General features: G+C 40.7%; 1 protein-coding gene across 4 annotated transcripts in view; it reads right to left on the bottom strand.

Moving 5' to 3' along the window:
- Positions 1 to 4,826: 4,826 nt before the first annotated feature.
- The window catches only part of ERICH5 (glutamate rich 5), a 34,086-nt gene continuing 15,666 nt past the window's right edge, over positions 4,827 to 23,246 (bottom strand). For 3 of the 4 annotated variants that reach the window (XM_081816302.1, XM_081816301.1, XM_081816303.1), the window contains exons 5-6: positions 10,896 to 11,804; positions 4,827 to 9,316 (exon numbers count right to left, since the gene is read on the bottom strand). In XM_081816302.1, coding sequence (XP_081672428.1) covers positions 9,204 to 9,316; positions 10,896 to 11,804 — 1,022 coding nt within the window. In that variant the 3' untranslated portion in view covers positions 4,827 to 9,203. The remainder of the gene's footprint in view (positions 9,317 to 10,895; positions 11,805 to 23,246) is intronic. The other variant, XM_031024724.2, reaches the window with a different exon arrangement.

The raw sequence follows: 23,246 nt of genomic DNA, 5'->3' as shown, positions 1-23,246 counted from the left end.
TCATGACCTGAGCTGAAGGCAGTCGCTTAACCAACTGAGCCACCCAGGCGCCCTGTTCGCTTATTTTTTAACAGTTTAATTTGTACATTAAAGCACATTACCTGATGGTGGTGGGGGGTGGGGGGGGAGACCATGAAGTTAAAACCCCAACTATTTTTTTCTCAAAACTTAATTTTGACTTTGTATATTTCTACACTGTTGTAATAAGGCTATGTGTAATCATTTTGTGTTTGATCCTTTAAAATCTGTTAATTTAGACAACTACTACATGAATACCTCCTTGCTGTAGGATAAATTCCAACACAGAAGTATATAGATTAAAGAGTAGAAGTAGCCTTCACTCACTCTCCATTCCATTTACCTCCCCAAAGAGAAGCACTGCTGAGAGTTTTGAGCATAACCGGCAGTTTTCTGTTCTTTACATACTTGATCATCCAGCTTGGTTTTGGCTTGTTTACATAAATGAAACTGTATATATTACTCTACAGATTGCTGTCTTCTGTCTTGAAGATCTTCCATATATATACATAGAGGCCTGCCTCATTTCTAAAACGGTCGCAGGGTATCCTTCTGAGAAGATACGCGTCAGGTGACTTAACCACTCCTCCAAAAAAGTCGGTGTTTTCAAGAGTATCATATTACAGCAGTGCAGCCATAATGCTCTTACACATACACCTACCATTCTTGGGGATACAAGAGCTTGTTAGAGCATCGAACATTACAAGCATCCCACTTATATAAAGATAATTTGGTGACCCACTTCTGAGTTGTTTCGTAAATGTTTCAGCTTATTGTAGAAATGTCATGTTAATTTGGAAAGCTCAGTCAACTAAGAGATGCTTTTAGAGGCAGCTAAGACAACAGTTTTTAGAGCACAGGCTTTGGAGTAATCCCAGTGGCGTTCGAGGCCCACATCTACCACTTATTAGCTCAATTACCTTCAGCTAGTTATTTAAGCTCTTAAGCCTCAGTTTCCTGAGAGATAAGAATTGCACCTCCTCAAAGGGATGTCATAAGGATGAAGTAAAATAATGTATATGAAAATTACTTTGCAGACGTTAGCATAGAGTAAAGGCTCAAAAAGAGCTACCTCTATTCAGCAGTATTGGGTAATTATTGATTGTATGGAATAATGCGCTAAGTAGAAAGGTTTCTGCTGTTTGGGTAACTAAATTTATTCACAAAGAGTAAGTATGACAACTCTGTAAGTAGGCAGAGTTGGGGAGTATAGGAGTGTGAGTTGATAAAACAGGAGTAGGCACTGGAAATTCTTTTAGACATTTTTACATGAAGCAATATAGTATAGTGCTTAAGGGCTGGACTCTAGAGCCAGACTGCCTGAGTTCAAATCTTGTTCCACCGTTTCTAAGCTCTATAACTTCGGGCAAGTTATTTAAGCTCTCTGTTCTGTTTCTTCTGTAAAATGTCTGTTTCACCTATAAAATGGGGATATTGGTAGTACCTACCTTATAAAGTTTTAAGTGTTAAATTAATATGCATGAAGCACTTAGAATAATGCCTGGCACGTAGCTGTGATGATGAGGATAATCACTGAAGCCTTTCCATTATTTGGCAATAAGAAGAAATGAGCTGTCAGGCCATAAAAAAGACATGAACCTTGAATGCATGTTGCTGAGTGAAAGAAGCCAGTCTGAAGAGGCTACACACAGCATGATCCCAACTCTGACATTCTGGAAAAGACACAACTACAGAGACAGTCAAAAGATGAGTGGTTGTCACGAGTTTGGGGAATGGTGGAGGAGGTAGGAGAGGGATGAAGAGGTGAAGCACGGGAGGTTTCTAGGGCAGTGAAACTCTTCTGTAGGATACTGGCCTGGCGGATGCATGGCATTGTGCATTTGTCAACAAACCATAGAATGTACAACACAAAGAGTAAACCCCACCATAAACTAGAGATTTCAGTTAATAATGTCAGTGTTGGTTCATCAGTTATAACAAATGTACCACATTAGTGAAAATGTTAATAATCAGGGAGACTGTGTGCTGTGGGGAGAGGGAGTATGAATGGGTACTCACTGTACATAAAAATGCCCTAGAAAAAAAACTTTGTAATGTTTCAAGGACTGTAGCAATGCAGTCTGTGGTAGGGTGTTAAATTGAAAGGTTGCCTTTTCAGTTAAAATGGTTGCTCATAGTTAACTGGCATCTCCTAAAAATATGAAGACAGGTAAATCAGCAAGGGACAAATTCCACCCCCCACCCCAAAATGTGCTGGAGAAAATGTTGACAGGTGATGAAATTTGTCTAGGACGACACCTGAATTTAGGTCTTAATTAAGCAAATTAAGCAAAAACCAGTTTATTGCTATTTTACATGAATCAAAAACGCTATATAATTTTTATGCATGGTTTAGATAATAAATACCAAGTCCAGCTGAAGAAAGGACCACCACCAACGCTTTCTGAGCCCTATATAAACCATTCTCAGTCCTATTGTTGTTGCTTCCCCCAAAGAGAGCTGCAGTCCTAAATTTTATGTTAATCATTCTTCTTTTGCTTTTTAGTTTGGCCACATAGAAGTTAGGCATACAAATGATCCTTTACTTTTGCCTGATTTTGAATTTTATATTAATAATGTACTGAATGTATTTGACTTGCTTTTTTCACTCAATATTATGGTTCAAAATTTTTTAAACATCTTTTAATACTGAGTAGATACACAGGAATATTGACCACACATGCTTCCACCACACAGTTCGAGAAAAAGAACATTCCTATTGCAGTAGAAGACCTGATGTGATGCTCCAATCCTGTCCACTTCCCATGCGTCTCAGGAAACCAATATCCTGAATTTTGCATTTATCATTTCTTCTTGTATATGTTTGAGTCATTAAGCAAAATGTTTTCCTTTCCAAGTTTCTGAAGTAAAACAAAAGTGAAATCACTTGCATTGTGTTTTGTTTTTAAAGGAATGTCTTTAACATTTCACTGTTGAGTGTGATGCTATAGGATTGTTAATATACTCCTTTTACTAGATCAAGGTTTCCTTCTAGGCCTACTTTGCTAAAAGTCCTTTCTTCCCTTCTTCCTTCCCTCCCTTCTTCCTTCCCTCCCTCCTTCCTTCCATGAATATTTAATAAGCCAGATATTGTCGTGAGTGCTGTCAATTTTGAAATAAGGAGCCCAAAATTCTTGTCCTCAGGGAGCTTAACTTCTAGTGAACAGATAATAAGAAAAATGGTAAATTATATATTAGGCAAATTCATAGTGATGGAATGAGTAGAGGTTACCAAGGGTTGGGTGGAGGGTAGTGGGGAGCTCTTGCTTCATGGTTCCCGCTGCGAGTGATGAAGAGTTTTGGAAATATGGTGATAGTTACACAACATTGTGAATGTATTTAATTCACTGGATTATATGTCTAAGAATAGTTAAAAGGGTAAATTTTGTTATTTTTTACCACAATTTTTAAAAAGTTGAACAAAAAATTATGTTAGATTGTGAAGAGCTGTAGGGAAAACTAAAGCAAGGGGAGTTGGAGAGTGTTGGCGATTACAAGTTTAAAAAGGTCAGCGGGAAGGGAAGGCCTCACTGAGGTCACACTGGAGTTCAAAATGGTGGTTGAAATTGAATTTTTTCTGTAACTATGACATCATCATAGGATTGTTCTCATTCACCTTGCTAATATGGTTAAATACAACTGATCAGTTTTTTATAATGTAGAACCAACCTCTCCTAGAATAATTCAACTTGGTCAATATATGTGTCATTATATATACTCACACATATATTTATAATGTATATGCTTTATACCCTCAAACTTACAGTGATGCATTTTGTTTAGGATCTTTACATTTATGTTCATCTGTAAGACTGGCTTTTCCCTCCTGTGGAGGAGCTTATGGTTGTGAACATCTATCCTTGAATGTTTGATAGAATTTACCTATTAAACAGTTTGGGCTTGGTAATTTTCTTTGGGGAAAAATTGTAAACTCCTGATTCGATTTCTTTCATGGTAGCAGGAACATTCAGATCTTCTAGTTTTTCCTTCAGTCAGTTTTAGTCATTTACATTGTTGTGGAATTTGCACACTTCATCTTAATTTTCACATTTGTAGGCATTTTTTCAATCTCTTGAATCTGTGCCTTTTCATCTAATATGGTTTATTTGGGCTTCTGGGTTTTTTTTTTTAATCAGTCTTGCCCACAAGCTTATCAATTTTACTAATCTTTGTACAGAATTGTTTGGGGCTCTGTTGATCCTTTCTAGGATTATCATTATCATTAATTTCTGCTGTTACATTTAATATTTTTCTCCAGCTCATTTATAAACCACCTCTTTCTACTTTTACTAACAAGACTCTTAACTTGTGACAGAAACCCAACTCAAACTAGTATAAGTGGAAAGAAAGGAATTCATAAGGCTTGTATAGCAGAGAAGTCCAGAGTACAGCTGGCTTTATTTACCCACGTGCACTCCAGAAACTTCCTGGCTCCCCATCGCTTAGGGGAAGTAGCTGCAGGCCCAGACATACAGACCCCTAAGGCCCTAACCCCAGCACTAAGACATTTTCTGATATCTCTGGTGGGAGCTTCCCAGAGAGGGCTCTGATTGGTCCAGCTCAGGTTAGGGGCCCATTCTTAAACCAATCACTGTGGCCAAGAAATTAGACACTCAGGCCAGGTTGGGTCTGAGGGGCATAGTTATAAATAGGTCATGGCTTCAAATTCAAACCCTAGAATAAAAGAGCTGGAAATAAAATGCTGGTACCCAAGTTAATCAACTTGTCAGTGGCTGGGTTGGGATGTTGAGTCTTCTTTCCACACTGAAGGAGAATCACTAGATTTTGTGAAAAAGAACATTTATTTCATGTTAGTCTTTCAAACATACAGAAATAGCAATCTCTTCAAAGTGTGTTATCACTAAATGATCATGAAGTATCTAAAAGGAGTCACCCATCTTTCCATGCTATTTTCAGATTCCTTACCTTTCACAGAGGGTGTAATTTAAAGAATACTTTTCTTACGGAAGGACACGATGAGTCAAAAGTAATTTGTATCTTTCTGTAATAAAAATTCAGATAGAAAATACACCACAAAGAACTTTCACTTTATTTCTAATAACATATTCAATCAGAATTGTAAATATTGAACCAGCAGTACAAAATAATTCTATAAGAATTTTGGCCATATTTTCCTCTACAGCCAATTAATATTCAGTTCTGAGGAAATTATCAAGATTATATAAGAATAAAGACCATTGGTCATCAACAAATATTTACCGAGTGCCAAATTTATACTAGGCTCAGTAGGGCGTCTTCACTGCCCACTAAAGAGCTTACAGTCTTTTCTCTAACATTTGGTTAGCAGTTAGTATTAAAAGTAATTCCAAATAAAATATTAAGTCTCAGTGTTTTTCCCTAAGATATCAAAAAATTATTTATCATAAATTGTGGTCAGCTAAGTGCTAATATACTTGGGCACAGCTTCTCTCCCTATAGCACTAATCAATATTTACCAACATAGCAAGGATTGTTGGAACATTCTCTAAAACCTGTTATCCCCCATAGAGTCCAATGAGGAAAACCCAGAAATGCTGCACTCAGCCGTTCAATAGACTTAAAGCTCTATTAACAGTTGAGCTTTGGCTAACTTTGTATTGTAACACTAAAAGGAAAAAGAAGCCGTCCCATCCAGTTATGTGTAACATTTAGATTTCATCTCTTAAAGTTTATATTTTCTGATTTCTACCATGAACATGTATTCGTTTCATACTAAGAAAAAAGTGATTATTTTAATAATAAATCCTTCCTTGTAATTATCACCTAAATGATCACTATGTCACATTCAAGTACCTAGACAATGCCAGTGTTATTTTTACCAAAAACACTTTTTTAACAAAACTTGAATATCCAGAAAACATGAAGCACGTCTGTACTGATCCACTAAATACCTACTATCTATAGTTTAAATAAATTGTTAGTATGTCCCCTCACTGAACTGTTGGGAGTGTGGTGAAGGTCAGAAAAGTCACCTTGTGACTTGTCACCTTGTGGGCCTTGTGACTTACTTGGCACTGGGGCTGAAACTCCTCCCAACCCAAAGCCCCTCTCCAACAGTTCAGCTGCCATAGAAAGTGTCTGTTCTTGTCCTTGAAAAATTCTTTTTAAGTGTTTGGAATCAGGGTTGCATAAATCAACTCAATATAATATGCATTACTTTTCTCATAAATTTATATAATAGCATGAATGATATTTTGCTAGTTACTTTTATTAAGAAAATTTTGAGAACCACCTATGTTCTACAAGAAGAAAAAATGAGGCAGATTTCAAACCAAAGTTAACATCCCTATGTTTGTCAACTATACTTCAATATTAAAAAAATTAGTATCGCTAACTGGTTTCTCAGAACTCTTTTTGTGGAAACTGGTGAGGCTTGCTGATCTCTCTCCCCAGTAGTGGGTAGAAAGAGCATGTTTAGTCATGTTGATATAGCACATTATTAAACTGAAGGGGTACCCTTCTTCTACCTTCAAAAGGCATTAAAGCCTGCCTTTGATGTCTGGAGACTTCTTTCATTAGCCACAGAAATAATGATACAGGTGTGAAGTTACAATAGCTCATATACTGCCCAATAAATTTGCTGAGTGGTATTACTGAAATAAAGCTAATGGCCTCCAATTTGATTCTACATGGATTAGTAATCCCAGGGAGTTCCCTAGCTTTTGTTGATAGTAACAACTGAAAAGAGAAATCCCATCCCTGTGAGATGCTCTCTAGGATTACACTGATTCTGTTTCTGTAATTAAAACCTTGCGAGTATAACCAAATGCTCATTAACTTTATAAACTCTGAGGAAGAGAGGAGCTGACAGAGTTTTAGATTAAATGATATCTTGTGAGCAAATGCTTTCGACTTTTCAGACACAGCCATGCCTGGCTATTTGGTGTGGGGAGAGAAAAAGAAGAGGATCATTCTCCCTTTACCTTACAAATGTGGGTGAGCTAATGAATGGCTTTATGATGTTCACATTGCTGGCATTTGTGAAACAATTCACAACCGGTCACCAAATCATCTTTATAAAAATGAGATGTTTGTAATGTTAGGTGCTCTAATAAGCTTTTGTAGTTTCATAAAGAGCACAGATACAAACCCTATCAAGGTTATTTGGCCATGACTATCCAATGCTCTTGGATTAGTTAAATGTGGAAAAAACATTTCCTTTTAAAGCCATTCTTATTCTTAATTCAAGGCCAAGTGTGGAACAAAGCATTTAAGAGGGATATGGGTGTTCTGACTGCTCCAAGCTAGGTTAGGAGTTCTTGCTCCAAAATTAAAATGGAAAAGGCAATAAGATCACAGGTTGACCACATACTCCTGTCCTGTGGGTCCCCCAGGGGACTGGCTACACGGCACTTCTGGCCAAGAGTTCTGGAGTCAGACTGTGAGTTTCTTAGCTTTGCAACTGGCACCCTCTGTTGGTAAATGCAAACATTCACTCCCTACTGGGGTTGCTAGCTGGCAAATCATTTGTTCACCATTTCCCTCCCACTTATTTGTAGAAAATACTGAAATTGTCTTAGTAGAACACAAACGGGGCTACAATCCTGGGACTATATATAGCATCCCAGGATGAGAGAATCCACCCCCAATGATAGTTTCTCTATTAATTCATTACAAACAGCTCAAGGCTTTTGTCCAACTTCTGTGTTTGAATCTGGGGCAAAACTGATTATCTCTGCTCAGAGTGAGCACTTCGAAACAGAATGCACAGTTTCACCAAACTGTGCACCAAAATCCTTGGCAATTTTGGAAGAATTTTTAAAAAGTAACTTTCAATGGTGCATCATTTTAACATTAATGAAATATTATAAATGGTTTTTAAATTCTAATTTCTTAGCTTCTTTCTGCCTCTAAAGCCTAACATTAAACCACAGTAAATTAAAAACAAACAACAAAACCAAAAACAGGACCCAAGGAATAAATTCACATAGGCAACTAATCTAGGTGTTTTGTTTGTTTTTAGAGAGAGAGAGCATGCACAGAGCACGTGCAGGGGTGGGGTGGTGAGGGGCAGCAGGAGAGGGAGAGAGAGACTCTTAAGCAGACTCTAAGCTCAGCATCTAGAGCCCCAAGCAGGGCTCAATCTTACAATCCTGAGATCATGACCTGAGCCAAAATCAAGAGTAGGACACTGAACCGACTGAGCCACCCAGGCGCCTCACTAATCTAGGTTTTAATTCTTATTGTTTGTTGCCTCTGAAATACATTTAAAAGTCAATTTATTTTTTTTTTAAAGATTTTATTTATTTATTTGAGAGAGAGAGACACAGCGAGAGCAGGAACACAAGTAGGGGAAGTGGGAGAGGGAGAAGCAGGCTCCCGGCTGAGCAGGGAGCCCGATGTGGGGCTCGATCCCAGGACCCCGAGATCATGACCTGAGCTGAAAGCAGAGGCTTAACGACTGAGCCACCCAGGCGCCCCAAAAGTCAATTTATTTAAAATATGTTTAATGTCAGTCAAAAGGATAACACCAATTGAAACCCATCACGTAAGTGCAAAATCAACAGCTAATTCAAAATGGCACAGGGAAAATGTATAGCCTTTCAGTATAGAAACGCCTGATCTTGCAGTAGCACCAGAGATTGCATTCCTTTGACAAGGATTTTGTTAACACATTTAACACATCATGATAAATAAGAGTCTACGGCAGTAGACAGATTCAAGGTGAGAAAGTAACTAGATGGACACACTTTCCAAGGTTCCTACCAGCTTTAAATTCCGCAACAGGAAAGAAACACTAGGTATAGTTTGCCCTGACACTGTTGTTCATTCTTATCCCATTGTAATTATAACTGTGTAACCTTACCATCATGAGCTCCCTAAAATGTGCTCTTTTCTCCAACCACCTATATCTAAGGTTTATACCTTCTTTTTAGGGTCTCATTTTCTAAACTGAATAGACCTACTACCACAATGAAGAAAACACCCTCACCCTCCGGGGATCCTATACCCTACTTGTTATTGGCTGTGGCAGCTGTAAGCTTGAATGTATTACTATTCTAAGTGCCTAAGAAAACTGTTTACAGCTTAGCGGTTTTATGGAACAATGTAATCAAGAACATGATAACCACACTCTTCGTATAAAATACGTAGACACTGAAAGATAAGATCTGTACCCACACACTTCACTCTATTTTTCTCTGTTACAACACACTGTCCGTTCATCCTTCTACAACCATGCCAATCTATGTGGCCGCTGAAAGATCCACAGCTTCCCCTGTTTCTTCTTCTTTTGTTCCAGGCCCTTCACTTCCTTTGTCATTCTCCATCTCTGCTTCAACCTTTTCTCCTGTCTCACCTGGAAAAGTAAGCGAAGGAGACATTAGGAGATGCTCATTTGGCATTAACAATAAAGTACCCGACAGCTGGTTTCCAATGGGGCAGTTCCTGCTCTCTACGTCTAATTAGTAAGTTTCTCTGGTGGGGTCAAGAAAGGCAATTGCCCTGATTCTCTCAGATCCTCTGAATGGCCGATGTCACTTAACATCTCCTATCTTGGCATCCCCCTAAAATCAGGCTGCAGAATTACCCAAGAAATGAGAGCAGAACATATTATAAATACAAAGTTCCATTTATATTTAAATGAAAAGGTGGTCTAGGCATGCCCCGAAACCTATTTTGTTGGGCCATGATGGTGTTTAAAGAAAACAACCATTAAACATTTAAAGACTGCAAACATTTACAAATCTGAAAAAATAAATAAATAAAAGTTTGGACGTTGTAGACACAAATCTGTCTCCCTAAGAAGTCAGTATGGGCAACGTTGGCCCCCATGTTCATGGACGGAGCCAAGAAGCAGCTGCCTCTTTTGATAGGATGGTGTACCTGTTCACTACAGTCCCCAGGACTCCCCAAGACATAACATGTGCCCTTCACTTGACTCACTATCATTATCCTAGGCCCTAACGACTTGAGTTTGCCAACCTAGTGCAACAAATACATGCTTTTACTTGCTCCTCCCTTGTTATTCCTGGAGCACTTTTATACACCTTCATTAAAACACTTACCTCAATAGATTGTGGTAATTTGTTTAAATTCTGGCTTCTTCCCACCAGACTGTGAGCCCCTAGAGAACAGGGCCTATCTCTTATTCCTACACCCCCTCCCCCGCCGCCCCCCGCACTTGGCGTATGATTGGCATTCAAAAACTGCTGTGGTCATAAATGAATTAAACAGATGGATGAATGCTTGACTTAATTATACTATAGTATGAAGTTAAAATTTACCAAAATGTAAATCATGCCCCAGAAGAAATGTTATTTTTTTAAATTATAACTCCAATAAAGAACAGTATAGATACCATTTTTTATGCTGGTAAAGTACATTTTAAAAACACATACGCCAAAAAGTAATACATTGTCTCTAAGTCTTCTTATAGAGACAAGAAGCCAGTGGGAGGACAGAAGCAGACCGACAGTAATTTTTTTCCTAGGATAAATTGGCAAAGATGAAAATTGCCCTGTAAGATCCCTTAGCTGGGTATTCTTTCATTAGAAGGTGAGTTCCTCCATTAGCCACCTATTCATCTCTACTTTGGATCCTCATACCATACATGGGGCCTGATGAAAAGTGAACTTGGAAAAATTCAGAACTTTTAACACGTTGCCTTCAACAACCAATTGTATTCAACAATGACAACTCCAGGTTAAAAATTTTGGACACAGACTATGCTTTAGAAAATTTTTGCTGGATTGCTTCTCAGCCATTTGGCTAAGATCAAGTGTAGAAATTTTCTTCTGGAAAGCCAAGCCAAAAGCCTGTTTTCCAGGTATGGAAGCCTTTTTGGTTTGGGTCAAATGAAGTCCAACCACCTGAAATAGAGATCCCCAAGGATGATTTCTTATGCAGCACATCTAAACAACCAGCATAACTTTTACCTTCAATGTGTTGGTCCTCTTCATTAGTGTGATTTTTCCTGACCATTTCGATATTTGCTCCTATTTCTAGAATTCCTGCTGGATGCTCCATGCTTCCAACTATTATTCCTTCAGGTTGAATCTGCTCCATGCTTCCGGGACCTTCAGGAGTTTTATGGAGCAAATAATTGTTTACAGCTGTTCCCACAAACTGACTTCCTTCCAATACTTCCAGTGTTTCATTCTCTTTGGGAATGGTTTCGAGAGGTTGGGACTGCTCATCTTCTCCCAATGTTTCTTGAAGTTGCCACTCTTCAGCTGTTTCCACAAACTGACTTCCTTCCAATACTTCTGGAGATTCATTCTCCTTGGGAACTGTTTCTGGGAGTTGGGTCTGTTCACCCTTTCCCATGGCTTCTTGAGGTTGTGGCTTTCTAGCTGCTTCCAGAGGAGGGATTTTCTCAGCTGTTCCTAGAGGTTTCATCTCTCTGGCAGTTTGTGGATTCTCACTACCGTCCACTGCTCCCGGGGAGTCCCTCTCTCCTGTGGTCTTCAAAGGCTGGTACTTGGTGTCTGTTTCTACAGATTCAGTCTCAGCATTTCCTTTTAAATGCTGAGCCTCTGTCATTGCTCCCATGTCTTTCTTCTTTTCTCCTGTACCTGGAGTATCATCTTCACCACCTGGCTGAGGCGGCCCAGACTCCTCAGGTCTGTCTAGAGGCTGAGTCTCTTCTGTGGATCCTGGTGGATCTGCAGCATCGTTTGCTAGGGGCTGTTCATGGAGGGATTTAACACCATTAGCTGTAGACACTGCTGAAATCTTGAGCTTCTCGAGGGGGGAAGGATTTTCCTTTTGTACCTTGCCATAAAGAGTAGATCCTTTTCCTAGTGTACGTGGTTTGGGTTGGGCAAAGCAGGACTCACTTTCTTCTATGGTTGAAAAAAGTACATATTTAAAGTTACTTGTTGATCATTCATTTGACAAAGAGAAAGAAAAAAAATCAAATTATTGGTTAGTTTCTAGCCTGAGAAAGTATATCACCATCAAGAAATAGATTTAGGCACGCCTGGGTGGCTCAGTCGGTTAAGCATCCAACTCTTGGGTTCGGCTCATATTATGGTCTTGGATTGTGGGATAGAACCCCATGTCGGGCTCCGTGCTCAGTGTGGAGTCTGCTTGACATTCTCTGTCTCACCCTCTCCCTCTGTCCCCCAATAAATAAATAAATAAATAAATAGATAAAATCTTCTAAAAAAAAAGTAGATTTAACATTCAAGAAAGCCCTGTGTACAACTGAGTAAAGAAAGGCCGTACCATGACCCTAAGACGCCCTAAGTCATACTTCTTTACTGTCTTCAGCTCAAACACCTTATCTTAAGCGTTAAGGTCCTCCCCAAACCACAGTATTTTCTTGTTTGCTCCTCAGACACCTTCTCACAGTTCCTGCCCCATTTTCTAAGTAAGCACATTGCACTTTGGTTTCTCCTATTATTTCCCCTTCTTGCCCTTTCTCCTCCTTAGCCCCGGTGGAAGATTTCAGAAGAAGTGTGGTTTTGGGCTGCTAGAGAGGTCTTACTTTTTCCTGAAGCAGAAATGGCCCTCGGTGAAAGGACAGGGCCCCATGGCAGAGAAGCTCCACTAGGTGAAGACCAACATGTGTGGGAAGGAAAGTACAGGGAGAGCTCAGCCTGGGTTTCATTTCACTGGGGCGGGGGGCGGGAGGGCAGGGGGCAGAAATCAAGAAAGAGTTGGGAACCATGCATTTTAATTCTGACTCTTCCTCCAGCTGTGTGACCTTGAAGACTTAGCTCCTAAGTATCTCGTCTGTAAAACGACAGTGCCGCTCTCTCTGCTACCTGTCTCCGAGCTGCACGAGGCATCACATTAGACAGTGAACGTGAGAGTGCCCTAGACAGTTTAAGACAAGCCACTGGGCAACATGATTCTACTCTTTAAGCACACATGTCAGGAAAAAGCTTTAGGGCAAAGTATATCATCTCAGTATTCTTTATAATAGGAAGAGCTGGCAAACTAAAGTCTAATAATTTGGGGAAAAGATACATGTGCTGCTGGATAGAATATTCTCGTACCATGAAAAAAGATGATTATGAAGACCATATGCTAATATAAGGACATAATTATGATAGAAGTTAAAGTATCAGCACGCACAGTTGGGTTAATCGAATGAAATGATGCATATAAAATGAGTATTGGCACAAGGTCTGCCGTACAGCTAAGTGCTCAGTAAGTCAGCTCTCCATTTTATGATTACAGCAATGTTGATCACTGGGAGGGAAAGAGGGAGGAAGAGAAAGACAATCACAAACAGAGGGTGCAAATAACTGGAAGAAAATAAACCAACATGTTAAAATGGGCCTCTAGGCGATATACTTCTATCCTTTTTTCCCTGAAAATTGTTTCTCTTTTCGTTTTTTTTTTTAATTCCTTTTCCCTAAGTTACCCCCACCCCACTTATATATGTGTGTATACATCTTGCTTATCAAATGTAAGATGCTCAACTAATACTCGGATCTCCTCACCCATCTCCCCTTCCCTAGGGGCAAGGATCTTAATTCATTTAGCTGTTTTGGAGGGATATTTTTCTTCTGTATCTCTAAGCAAATTGTTACCTCATGCTCTCTTAGCTGGGGCATTTCAGTTCACTCCCGCTATGAAAAATAAAGACTTGGGCTCCTTCTTCTCCCACCTGTCACCCCCCACCCTTTCCCTTTACACATTCACATTTCCTTTCAATTCAGCAATTGTATATTAGCAATCATTGAAAATAGGAATTGTGTTGTAATTTGGATAAATCAATATCCAGGGACATATCCCTAGAACGAACGAATATGTCTGCTAGGAGGAACTGAGCCAAACAGTAAGCTATTACTTTGTGTAAATTATTTTTCGTTTCTCCCTGAGTTAATAATTGTCATAGTTCTTCACTTCCTTAGTTTGTGTATTATCATTAATACACTTCCAACTGCTTCTATTTATTTAAAGATTTTATTTATTTATTTGAGAGAGAGTGAGTGAGAGAGAGCATGAGAGGGTTGGGTCAGAGGGAGAAGCAGATTCCCCACTGAGCAGGGAGCCCAACGTGGGGCTCGATCCCAGGACCCTGAGATCATGACCAGAGCTAAAGGCAGACACTTAACCGACTGAGCCACCTAGGCGCCCCTGTTTCTCTTTTTAATACATTTGTTCACATCAAATCATTTCCCACCCTGCCTCTGGGTATTGGGTTTGAAGCCCTGGGTGGAGAGTAATTCAAGCTGAGGCTTGGAGCAGCAGTTTGGGAAGGACTGGGGGAGATTCTGGGCTCTGGCGGTGGGCCCTGGGGGTCATATGTCAGAACAGGGAGAAGGGCTATCTTTTGGCTCTCCCTCAGGCCTCATCATGAATGAAGTTTTCAAATTAGTAGCACTTTAGGCAACTTAACAAATGTGATTTCTCAGGCCTATAAAGAAACTCATTATGACAATTCATTTAGATCACACAAGGGATGTTTTGGTGATGGCCGCCTTAGGGAATTAACAAGGAAATGTGTTAATATACTAATCACAGATGTCTGCCAAATTATATTTGCTGGTAAAATAGTTATTACAGTGATTAGTACTGTCAGCTAAATGAGATGAATGCCTTTCATCCAGCTGTGGCAGCTGTGGGTACATTCCAAAGGCATCACTCTTCTAGAGCAGAAAGCTGTGGGGGATGTGACAACACACGCAAAACAAAGTCACTCAATTTTATATTTTGAAAGACATATTATGCTATCGGACTAAGTCAAGGTTTTTTCTCCAAAACCAAAAGCTTTGTGAAAAGTTATTTATCCACAAAGAGCGTCACAAGTGATCTATCAATTTTTGCCACATAACTAGAACATTCATGACTGTGATCACAGTGTCAATTTTCATTCTTAGGTACTTTTCCTAATCTTACGGATAAACTTGAAGTAGGCAAATGTCCTCAACATATAATATTCTTATAATACAACCTGAAAATTGTCAACCAAACTGGGAAATATTACAGAAGAATGTCACTGTCTCTAATATTTTCCTAAGGTAGCCCAAAGGAGATAAAACATCTTTAAAATGATCACCAAATATTAACTATAGAGAATAAACTGATGATTACTGGAGGGGATGGGGGGGATGGGTTAAACAGGTGATGGGTATTGAGGAGGGCGCTTGTTGGGATGAGCATGAGTGTTGTATGTAAGTGATGAATCACTGAATTCCACACCTTAAACTAATATTGCACTGTATGTTAACTAGCTGGAATTTAATAACTTAGAGGAAAAAGGAAATCAATAAAATGATCACCAAAAATAAAGGAGAGAGAGAGAGAATGCTCTCAGGGTAGTGACATTCATTTTGTATTTATATTGATTAACTGTGTTCTGCTTGAATTTTGAAATGACTGTATTTTGGAGGTCATAGTTCTTAACTAATAGCCAAAAGTTCTTTCTCTTATGTGGGAGAAGAGGGTAATCTGTTCTAAAAGAGAGGACAGAGATCATATGACCTTGAAAACAACACCCATAATGTAGTGCATCTGAGTCCCGATTCCTGCACTCACTAGCCTGATGACGGCTCTTTGCGCCTCAGTTTCCTTGTAAAGCGGGAACAGTCTTAGCAGAGTTGCTGTGAGGATTCCATGTGTCATCTTGCTAGTGGAAAGCACTAGCTCAGTGACTGGCACCACCAAGTGACAATCACGTTAGCCATCACTGGCATTAGACCTCACCTGATGGCACTAGCAGGAAAGAGATGATGGTGGACAAACAGAAAAATAAAGCAATCATTCATTCCGATACCGGTACCCTTCTCTAAGCTTATTCAGAAATAAAGAGAGATCGGAGTAAATAAGTGAAAAGTTTGAAAACAAATGGTAGTTTCAAACCACTGAAGTCTTCAGTCACCACAAACACTTCCCTTCAGGCACTAGATTTCTATCCTTCAGAAGATTTTTATCCCCAGCCGCTGAGGCAACTACAATTTCTGGATTTGTTTAACCCCCCTCCTCTTCAGCTGGACCAGTGCATTCCAGACTGTTCTGACATTGGATGTGAATCCTGATTCCACCATTTATTCGATGGTGCGATCTGGACAAGTCCTAACGCCTCTAGACCTCAGTTTCCTTATCTGCAAAATGGGGATATGACAGTTGCCTTTCAGGCCTCTTCAGAGAACTGACTGAGGTGATAATGTGCGTAGGTCCCCAACACGGTGTGTGACGTGCGCAGGTGCTCGGTACCTGCTCGGTAAGCTGGGGGCAGCAACAGCCATGCGGGAGCAGATTTCCCACTACACAGGGTGTCCTGCCGAGGGCCGAGGGAGGACTGAACTCCAGCCTTTGTGCACCTGCAAGGCTGCGTGTGTCAGGGCTGGGGAGGGCACCTTTCTCCAATTTCACCAAGGTCCTTTATGGCCTCCTGGTGGCCCTGCCAATAAATTATAGCTAACTTAGCAACAGAAAAAATGAACTGCAACATTAAGGAGCTTGGATAAACAGTCCCCTAAACACTAGAAAGTTGTCAACGTTGACCTACAAAATCATTTTGTTACCACGGTAAGTTTTAAAACATGATTATTGATCAATAATGGGATAGTACTCACAATATCAGGCATGACCTGACGGGCATTAATGAAGCCCACTGAGCTTTTATATAAATAAATATCTTTCATTCTGTTTGTTGGCTTTGACTTCACTTATTCACCGATTTCAAGTCTTCAAGTGCCTACTAGATGCCGCCTCTGAGCTGAGCAGAGCTCACAGCAGTTGAGCAGGAAGATCTGGTCCCTGGTATCCTCCAGTTTACTGTCTGCAGGGAGATTCAAATACTAGCTACTTCCCTCATTAAGTACAACGTGGTACCTATGCCTTCCCTCTCACCCAACAATCTCAACCTGCTCTGCCCACGTGGTTTTGTGAATCCCAGACATTCCTCCTTGAGGCAGAAGAAGGTACTACATCATTTCTTCTAGCACGCTAACTTGAAAAGCAGTGAGATCTTCTGTCCACACACAGGAGACATTCTATGCCTAATCTGTATTATTATGTAATAAATATTGTGGAGGGATGCATTGTTTCCACATCCAAAGTTGTTTAAAGATGTGTCTGTTTTCTGAACCCTACATTTTATCAAATCATACACTGCTCTGGGCCTAATCCTTTGGTGCTCATTATCTCTCTTGGTTCTGTTGTAAGCTGATCCATGCACAAATTAATTTTGACAGCTGAACTAACAGAATCCTTGTTGTAAGCACCGTTGTGATAGGCACACAAAGAAATGAAATACTAGGCAACATTACAGAAGGGATTAGAACGAGAGCTAACATACCTGAAATTCACATTATGATGGAAGCTTTTCAACTCAGTTCATCACCCTAATCAGAAATGAAAAGTTTCCTACCCAGCAAGGAGAAAAACTTGAGGTCAGTATTTCCTATCCCATGGCTGCAACATATTAGGCATCCCAAAGACCCCACTGGACTGTTTGCTGGGTTTTCTAGAGAATCGGTGAGAAAGGGGCACCCTGGTATTCTCCCTTGCTGCCACCATTTCTAGGTTCTTTAGCTTTGGAGCTTTGGGAACCAAGATGCAGCAGGTGTCAGCCCCCAGGGAAGAGTCTACTCATCTTCTCCTTTTCTTATTTTGCTTTGTCCTCAATTTCATCATATCATTTATCCAACAAATATCTGTGGAGCTACCAGTGGTGCTGCTCTAGATGTTTTTGCCCTTTTCTCTCCACCAAAGTGTCTACAAACACTCTCCTCGTGTGCTCATCCTCAAGGGTGCGTTCTGTCATTCGGCAGATGTTAACAGGGCATTCATTTTGAAGAGAGGTGAACTTAAGCAAAACCCCATGTAACTGAAGTAGGAAACCATGGCCAAAAAGTCCTAAAGAAGGTAAATAAAAATCGGACAAGCCCTCTTTTTAACAGAACTTTCTGTGTTGACATATCTAAAATTAGTTTTGACCATCTCAGAGTATATTCGATCAAATTTGAAGGTAAACCTAATGTTGAGGTTTAACTATAGAGAAACAAGAACATGACGTTGGAGAGACACTTCTGGAACACTTGACGAGCCCACGTGGAGATGTAGGGCCTGTAGAGGGGAAAGGCTGATATTTAAGAGCTACAGAGCCAAGCAATGACAAATTATCACCTCCTGCAGAAATAATGTTCCAATTTCATTTCCTTTGGTTTTTTTTTTTCCGATTCCTAGAAGAGAAACTCTTATTTCAAAGAAGCTGTTGCATAAAACATCACTTTTGAAATTATCAACAGTATTCACCACGAAGAAAAGACAGTTTCATTGACTGATGCTCATTACTGGCACATGGGGATCCAGCATTTGGGCAGATATCTAGTCTGCAAAATCAAGGGCATTTCCATGAACAAGGAAGGAGAGAGAAAGTGAAGATCATGTCTCTGACATGCCCACGTTATGACACTTGACCAACCTCAACAGATCTCACCCACCCTGCTTCTCTAGGAAGAACAACAGTGGCTAATGTTTATTAGGGCATTTTGCCTCATGCTTTTTGTGGATTTTCTCATGCAATCTTCCTAAAAACTCTACAAGGTAGTCCATTATTATCCCCATTACACAGCGGAGGAAATTCTGGCACAGACAGATCATGAACCTTCAGCTAGGAGCAGAGCACTGCTCGTGAGTGGCAGAACTCAGAGTCAAGCCCAGCGAAGTCTGATTCCACCTGGAAGATTTAGGTGCTTTCACGCACATTGTGGGCCCAGAACCTGCAGCATCAGCAGCACCCAGGAGTTATTTTTTTGCTTGTTTATGTATTTGTTGACTCTCAGGTCCCACCCCAGATCCCACTGAACCAAAATCTGTATTTGGACAAGATCCCCATGTGGTTAGGGTGTCCACGGCCGTACTCTGGGGTCACCCAGGCAGGAAGGAGCTAGCTAGGAAAGACAAAAGTGGATGATGAACACACAGAACTGTTGGGTGTGGTGTCCCTCATTCTCCACAGGCACTGCTGCTCATCCTCAGACATTGGGTATGGTCTCCATCCTCACGCTCACATGTCATAGTCAGCACTAGAGATGAGGTGAGTATGCTGACTTAGCAATGGATCAAGGGCCCGGGCTGGTCTAAGAGAGCTCCACACTGGAGAGGGAGATTTTTCTCAAGCTTCCTTCATTTCACAGAACTGGCTGGGTTTGCTAAGCCTCCTCCTCAGCGAGGTCCAGAAAAAGAAGTCTTCTGATTTCTCCTCTGAACTTAAGGTTAATACGTGTTCTACCTTGCGCTCTCAGAGCTGCGAGCAAGTGGCCACACCAATGTGAGCTGGCTGTTCTCCTAGCTCAGCCATGGTGCCTATGCTTGACTCAGTAAGGGTGCAGGGTACGAAGGCCCATGGCCAGGAGCAGGTGCCTGTGCTTGAGAAGGGGAGTATTCCTATGAGCAGTTAGCAAATTTGGGACTGGGATCGAATACTTAAATTTTACAACAGAGCAGTCATATTCACAAGGGATATGTGGGTGGTCAGTGCCCCCCTGAGCCCCTAGTACCAGAAGAGCAGTGGCAGACTGAGTAGGACCCCAAGGCTTTCAGCTAACCACTGCTACTACTCTTAGGTTAGGGATCCACATTCAATTCAGATGACTTTGCCTCCGTTGTGAGGAAACAGTACAGATGGCACTGAGGGAAGTGAGGGATTTTCTTTTCCAGAATGAAAAGCCACTTGTCTTCCCCTGACAGTCCTAAGCACCTGGGAGGCCAGCATGGGGTTCTGGCACAGACATTTGAAAATTGAATTGAATGAGCTTCTTCATAAAGCAGGGCATAAGAAAAAGCTTTGATCTAGGAAGAGGCAGTTTTGACCAAGAATCACGGAAATGATTAAGCTAGATTTCAGTAAGACTAGAGTATAAAACAAAAATCTACACTCACCCTTTTCCAAGCTTCAGAGTCTCCAAACGGAGGATTAGAGAAGTTTACGAGGCGGTAATAAGTCACATTGAGAATGTGTACCCTGGAGATGATGTGGTGTGAAGGGCACTTTACCTCTGTGGTCTTCCTCCCAGAACCCACAACCCCAGGAGCATTGTAAGAAAAACAGCAGACAAATCCCAAATGAGGGATAGTCTACAAAACACCTACCAGTATTCAAAACTGTCAAGGTCATCTAAAACATGTCTGAGAAACTGTCATAGTCAAGAGTGGCCTAAGGGAACACAATGACTAAATGCATTGTGGAATCCTGGATGGAACTCTGGAACAGAAAAAGGACATTCGAGAAAAACTGAAGAAATCTGAATAAAGCATGGACTTTGGTTAATAATAATGTATCAGGGGGCGCCTGGGTGGCTCACTCTGCTAAGCATCTGACTTTGGCTCAGGTCATTATCTCAGGGTCCTGGGATCGAGCCCAACATCAGGGCTCCCTGCTCAGGGGGAGTCTGCTTGTCCTGCTCCCTCTGCCCCTCCTCCCGCTCGTGCTCTTTCTCTTAAATAAAATCTTAAAAAAAAAATAATGTATCGGTATTGGTTCGTTAATTGTGACAAGCATACCCTACTCACATAAGATGTTAATAATAAGGGAAAGTGGGTATATGGGGTCTGTGGGAATTCTCTGTACTATTTTCAAAATTTTTCTATAAATCTAAAACTGTCCTAAAATAAAAGTTTTTTGGTTTTTGTTTTTTTTAAGTATAGCAGCAAAAATACAAGAGCACGTAACCTAGCAAAATAAGATCCGATAACTTTAGAAAAACTGTTTCATAAACTTTGGTCATTCACATACCAATTTTATGATTTTTTATTATTTTTGTAACACTTATGCTATTACTAACTTAATATTTTTAACAGTCCCTTTTCTTTTACAAATTTACTAAAAAGAAAAAAGTCAGAAAGCGTTTCTTTTACTAAAAAGAAAAAAAGTCAGAAAAAAAAAATCAACAAACTTGGGGATCTAGAACTTGATCTTGAGGAAAAAACCAAAAAAGTTGATCTTGGAAAAGCAATAAAGAAAAATTGAGATTTACTAAAAATTGGTGTTAATGATGGATCATTTTTATTGAGGACTTACTAGACAATATTCTAGGCAGGGGTCAGCAATTTTTTTTTTTGTAAAGGGACAGACAGCAAATGTTTTCAGCTTTGCGGGCTTAGGGCTGCTCCTCTAAGACTCAACTCTGTCACGGTGAGGAGAAAGCAGTCCTGTGATATGTAAATGACTAGGCATATCTGTGTTCCTGTAAAACTTTATTTACAAAAACAGGTGGTGGGCCAGATCTGGCCTGCAGGCAAGTTTAGTTTGCCAATCCGTATACTAGGCAACACTTAGGCTACCTTCTAGGTGCCTTATATGTATTAACTGATTTTATTCCTCAGAACAAGTCTATGAAATAGGCACTACTGTTAATCCTGTTTTACAGATGAAGTCACTGGGGCACAAGGAGATTGAGTGGCTCACAGTCACACCACTAGTAAGTAATCACGAACCAGGATTTGAAGCCAGATGCATATTCTTAATCAGCAACCTATACTGCCTCCCAGTATGTTGAAATTTACACACACACACACATACACACACGCACACACTAGTTCAAAGTATATGGGTAATCGGAGCCTCTCATAACCATCTAGCCTATAGAGGCTACTACTCTGGTGCAAACAAAGGAAAAGAAACTATGTGGTTCCTCTCAGTCTTAGGAAAAATGGCAACAGTAAGAATAAGGCCCTCCCAATGAATCAACTAAAGAAAAAAAGAGTTCCTTATCATTATCAACGACAGCAAGAATGGTTTGGGGAGGACATTTCAACAGAGGTCCTTGCTGGGGTGGCTGAAGGCAGATGTCCTCTCCAGTAAGAAGAACCACGGCCAGTGAAAATGACAAAGCAGTTGGAATGCACATCCCAGTGCTTCCTGATCTCTTTAATGTCATGGCTCATATAGAATAGGATGTTTGTGCGGCACACTGGGGCAGAAGGAGGAAGCTGCACCTGGAGGGCTCACGCTGTCCAGACCCTGCCCAGCTGCCCTAAAGGCTGGGAGAAATGCTGGCACACTAAAACCCATCCTCACAGGCTGGGACACTCTGATACAGACAACATAGGAACAGATAGATATGTTTCTGTCACCATAAATAGGCTAGAGGAGCATTAGCTGGGCAAGGCTGAGAAGATAATAAGGACAGATCAATCAGGGCAGTCTGCAAAGTGTGGAATGTTTTCATCCTGCAGCCACCCGTTAGGAGGATGTTTTAAAGGCAAGCCTCTGAATAAGGCAGGAAGGTCCTTTTCACTGAATGTAAGGACAAATATATTATGGGCTTGAGGAAGTATTGTCCCCAAATGGGAAAATGCTGGGAAGAAGGCAGACAATTAATTGATAGACAAAACAAACAAACAAACAAAAACAAACAAAAACTTGGTTTGATGGTGCATTCAAAGAAGTAGATCCCAAGGACCTTTCTTTTAATGGAGAGGAGGCAGGTCAATCACTGAAAGAGAGGGGCCTGGGAAGCACGGGGGGTGGGTGCTGGAGGAGAGGCATCTGGAACAGCTGCAAAGAAGCCAGGAAAGGCTAGGATCTCAGGTCACACAGAAGGCTTGGTGAGCAGCCTCTTGATCATGAGTCATTTCAATCTTTGGCTTATGAGGTCAAGTTCATTTTATATCTATCTTAGATGATGTTAATTGGTGCTATTTTGATGCCCACTTTGAACTCTACTGTCATGGCTATAGAGTACATTGTAAATGAAATGTGACTTTTGGTGACCCTAAAGTAGATAGAGAGGGCAGGGATGTCATTTTGCTGCCTATAGATGTTTCTCGATCTTCTTGCATCTTGACTTTCCTATTTAATGTGCATTTGGACACTTCACTTATCTAATCTAGCCTAATATGATGTGCTCATCTTAAAGCAAGTGTTCAGGGCCATACATACTGGAATGTCAAGAAGTGTTCAGTATGAATAAAGAACATGGTATCGGGTCTTGAGGTCTTTTGTCTTATTAGAGAAGCCAGGCTAGAGGAGCAGCCAAAGAGACTGCTGAGTATGTAGTCTGAGAAAAGAGGTCATCCTTCCTAGTGTGGGACTCTAGCCACCCACCCAGTCACTGCAGCCCAGCCCAGTTATCCTGGGGACCCACAGCCCCTTGGGCCCTTCCATGGGGAAGAAAGTGATGTCAGCTGAACTTGCCCCTACGACACAGGCTGCCCTTTCTTTTCCTTGCCTATTTCCAATGACCACCCCTTGTTTCTGAGCATACTAGCATCACCGGGCCTATTTTGTCCACCTTCATAAAGCAATTCCCATAGATGTTTAGCTATTAAAAACAATGTGGGGCACCTGGGTGGCTCAGTCGGTTGAGCGTCCGGCC

The sequence above is a fragment of the Leptonychotes weddellii genome, chromosome 4, assembly GCF_054177405.1.
Source record: "Leptonychotes weddellii isolate Sample4059 chromosome 4, ASM5417740v2, whole genome shotgun sequence".
In the NCBI taxonomy this organism is placed as follows: Eukaryota; Metazoa; Chordata; class Mammalia; order Carnivora; family Phocidae; genus Leptonychotes; species Leptonychotes weddellii.
The sequence above is the reverse complement of the archived record's forward strand: the minus strand, read 5'-3'. Positions and strand labels throughout refer to the sequence as shown.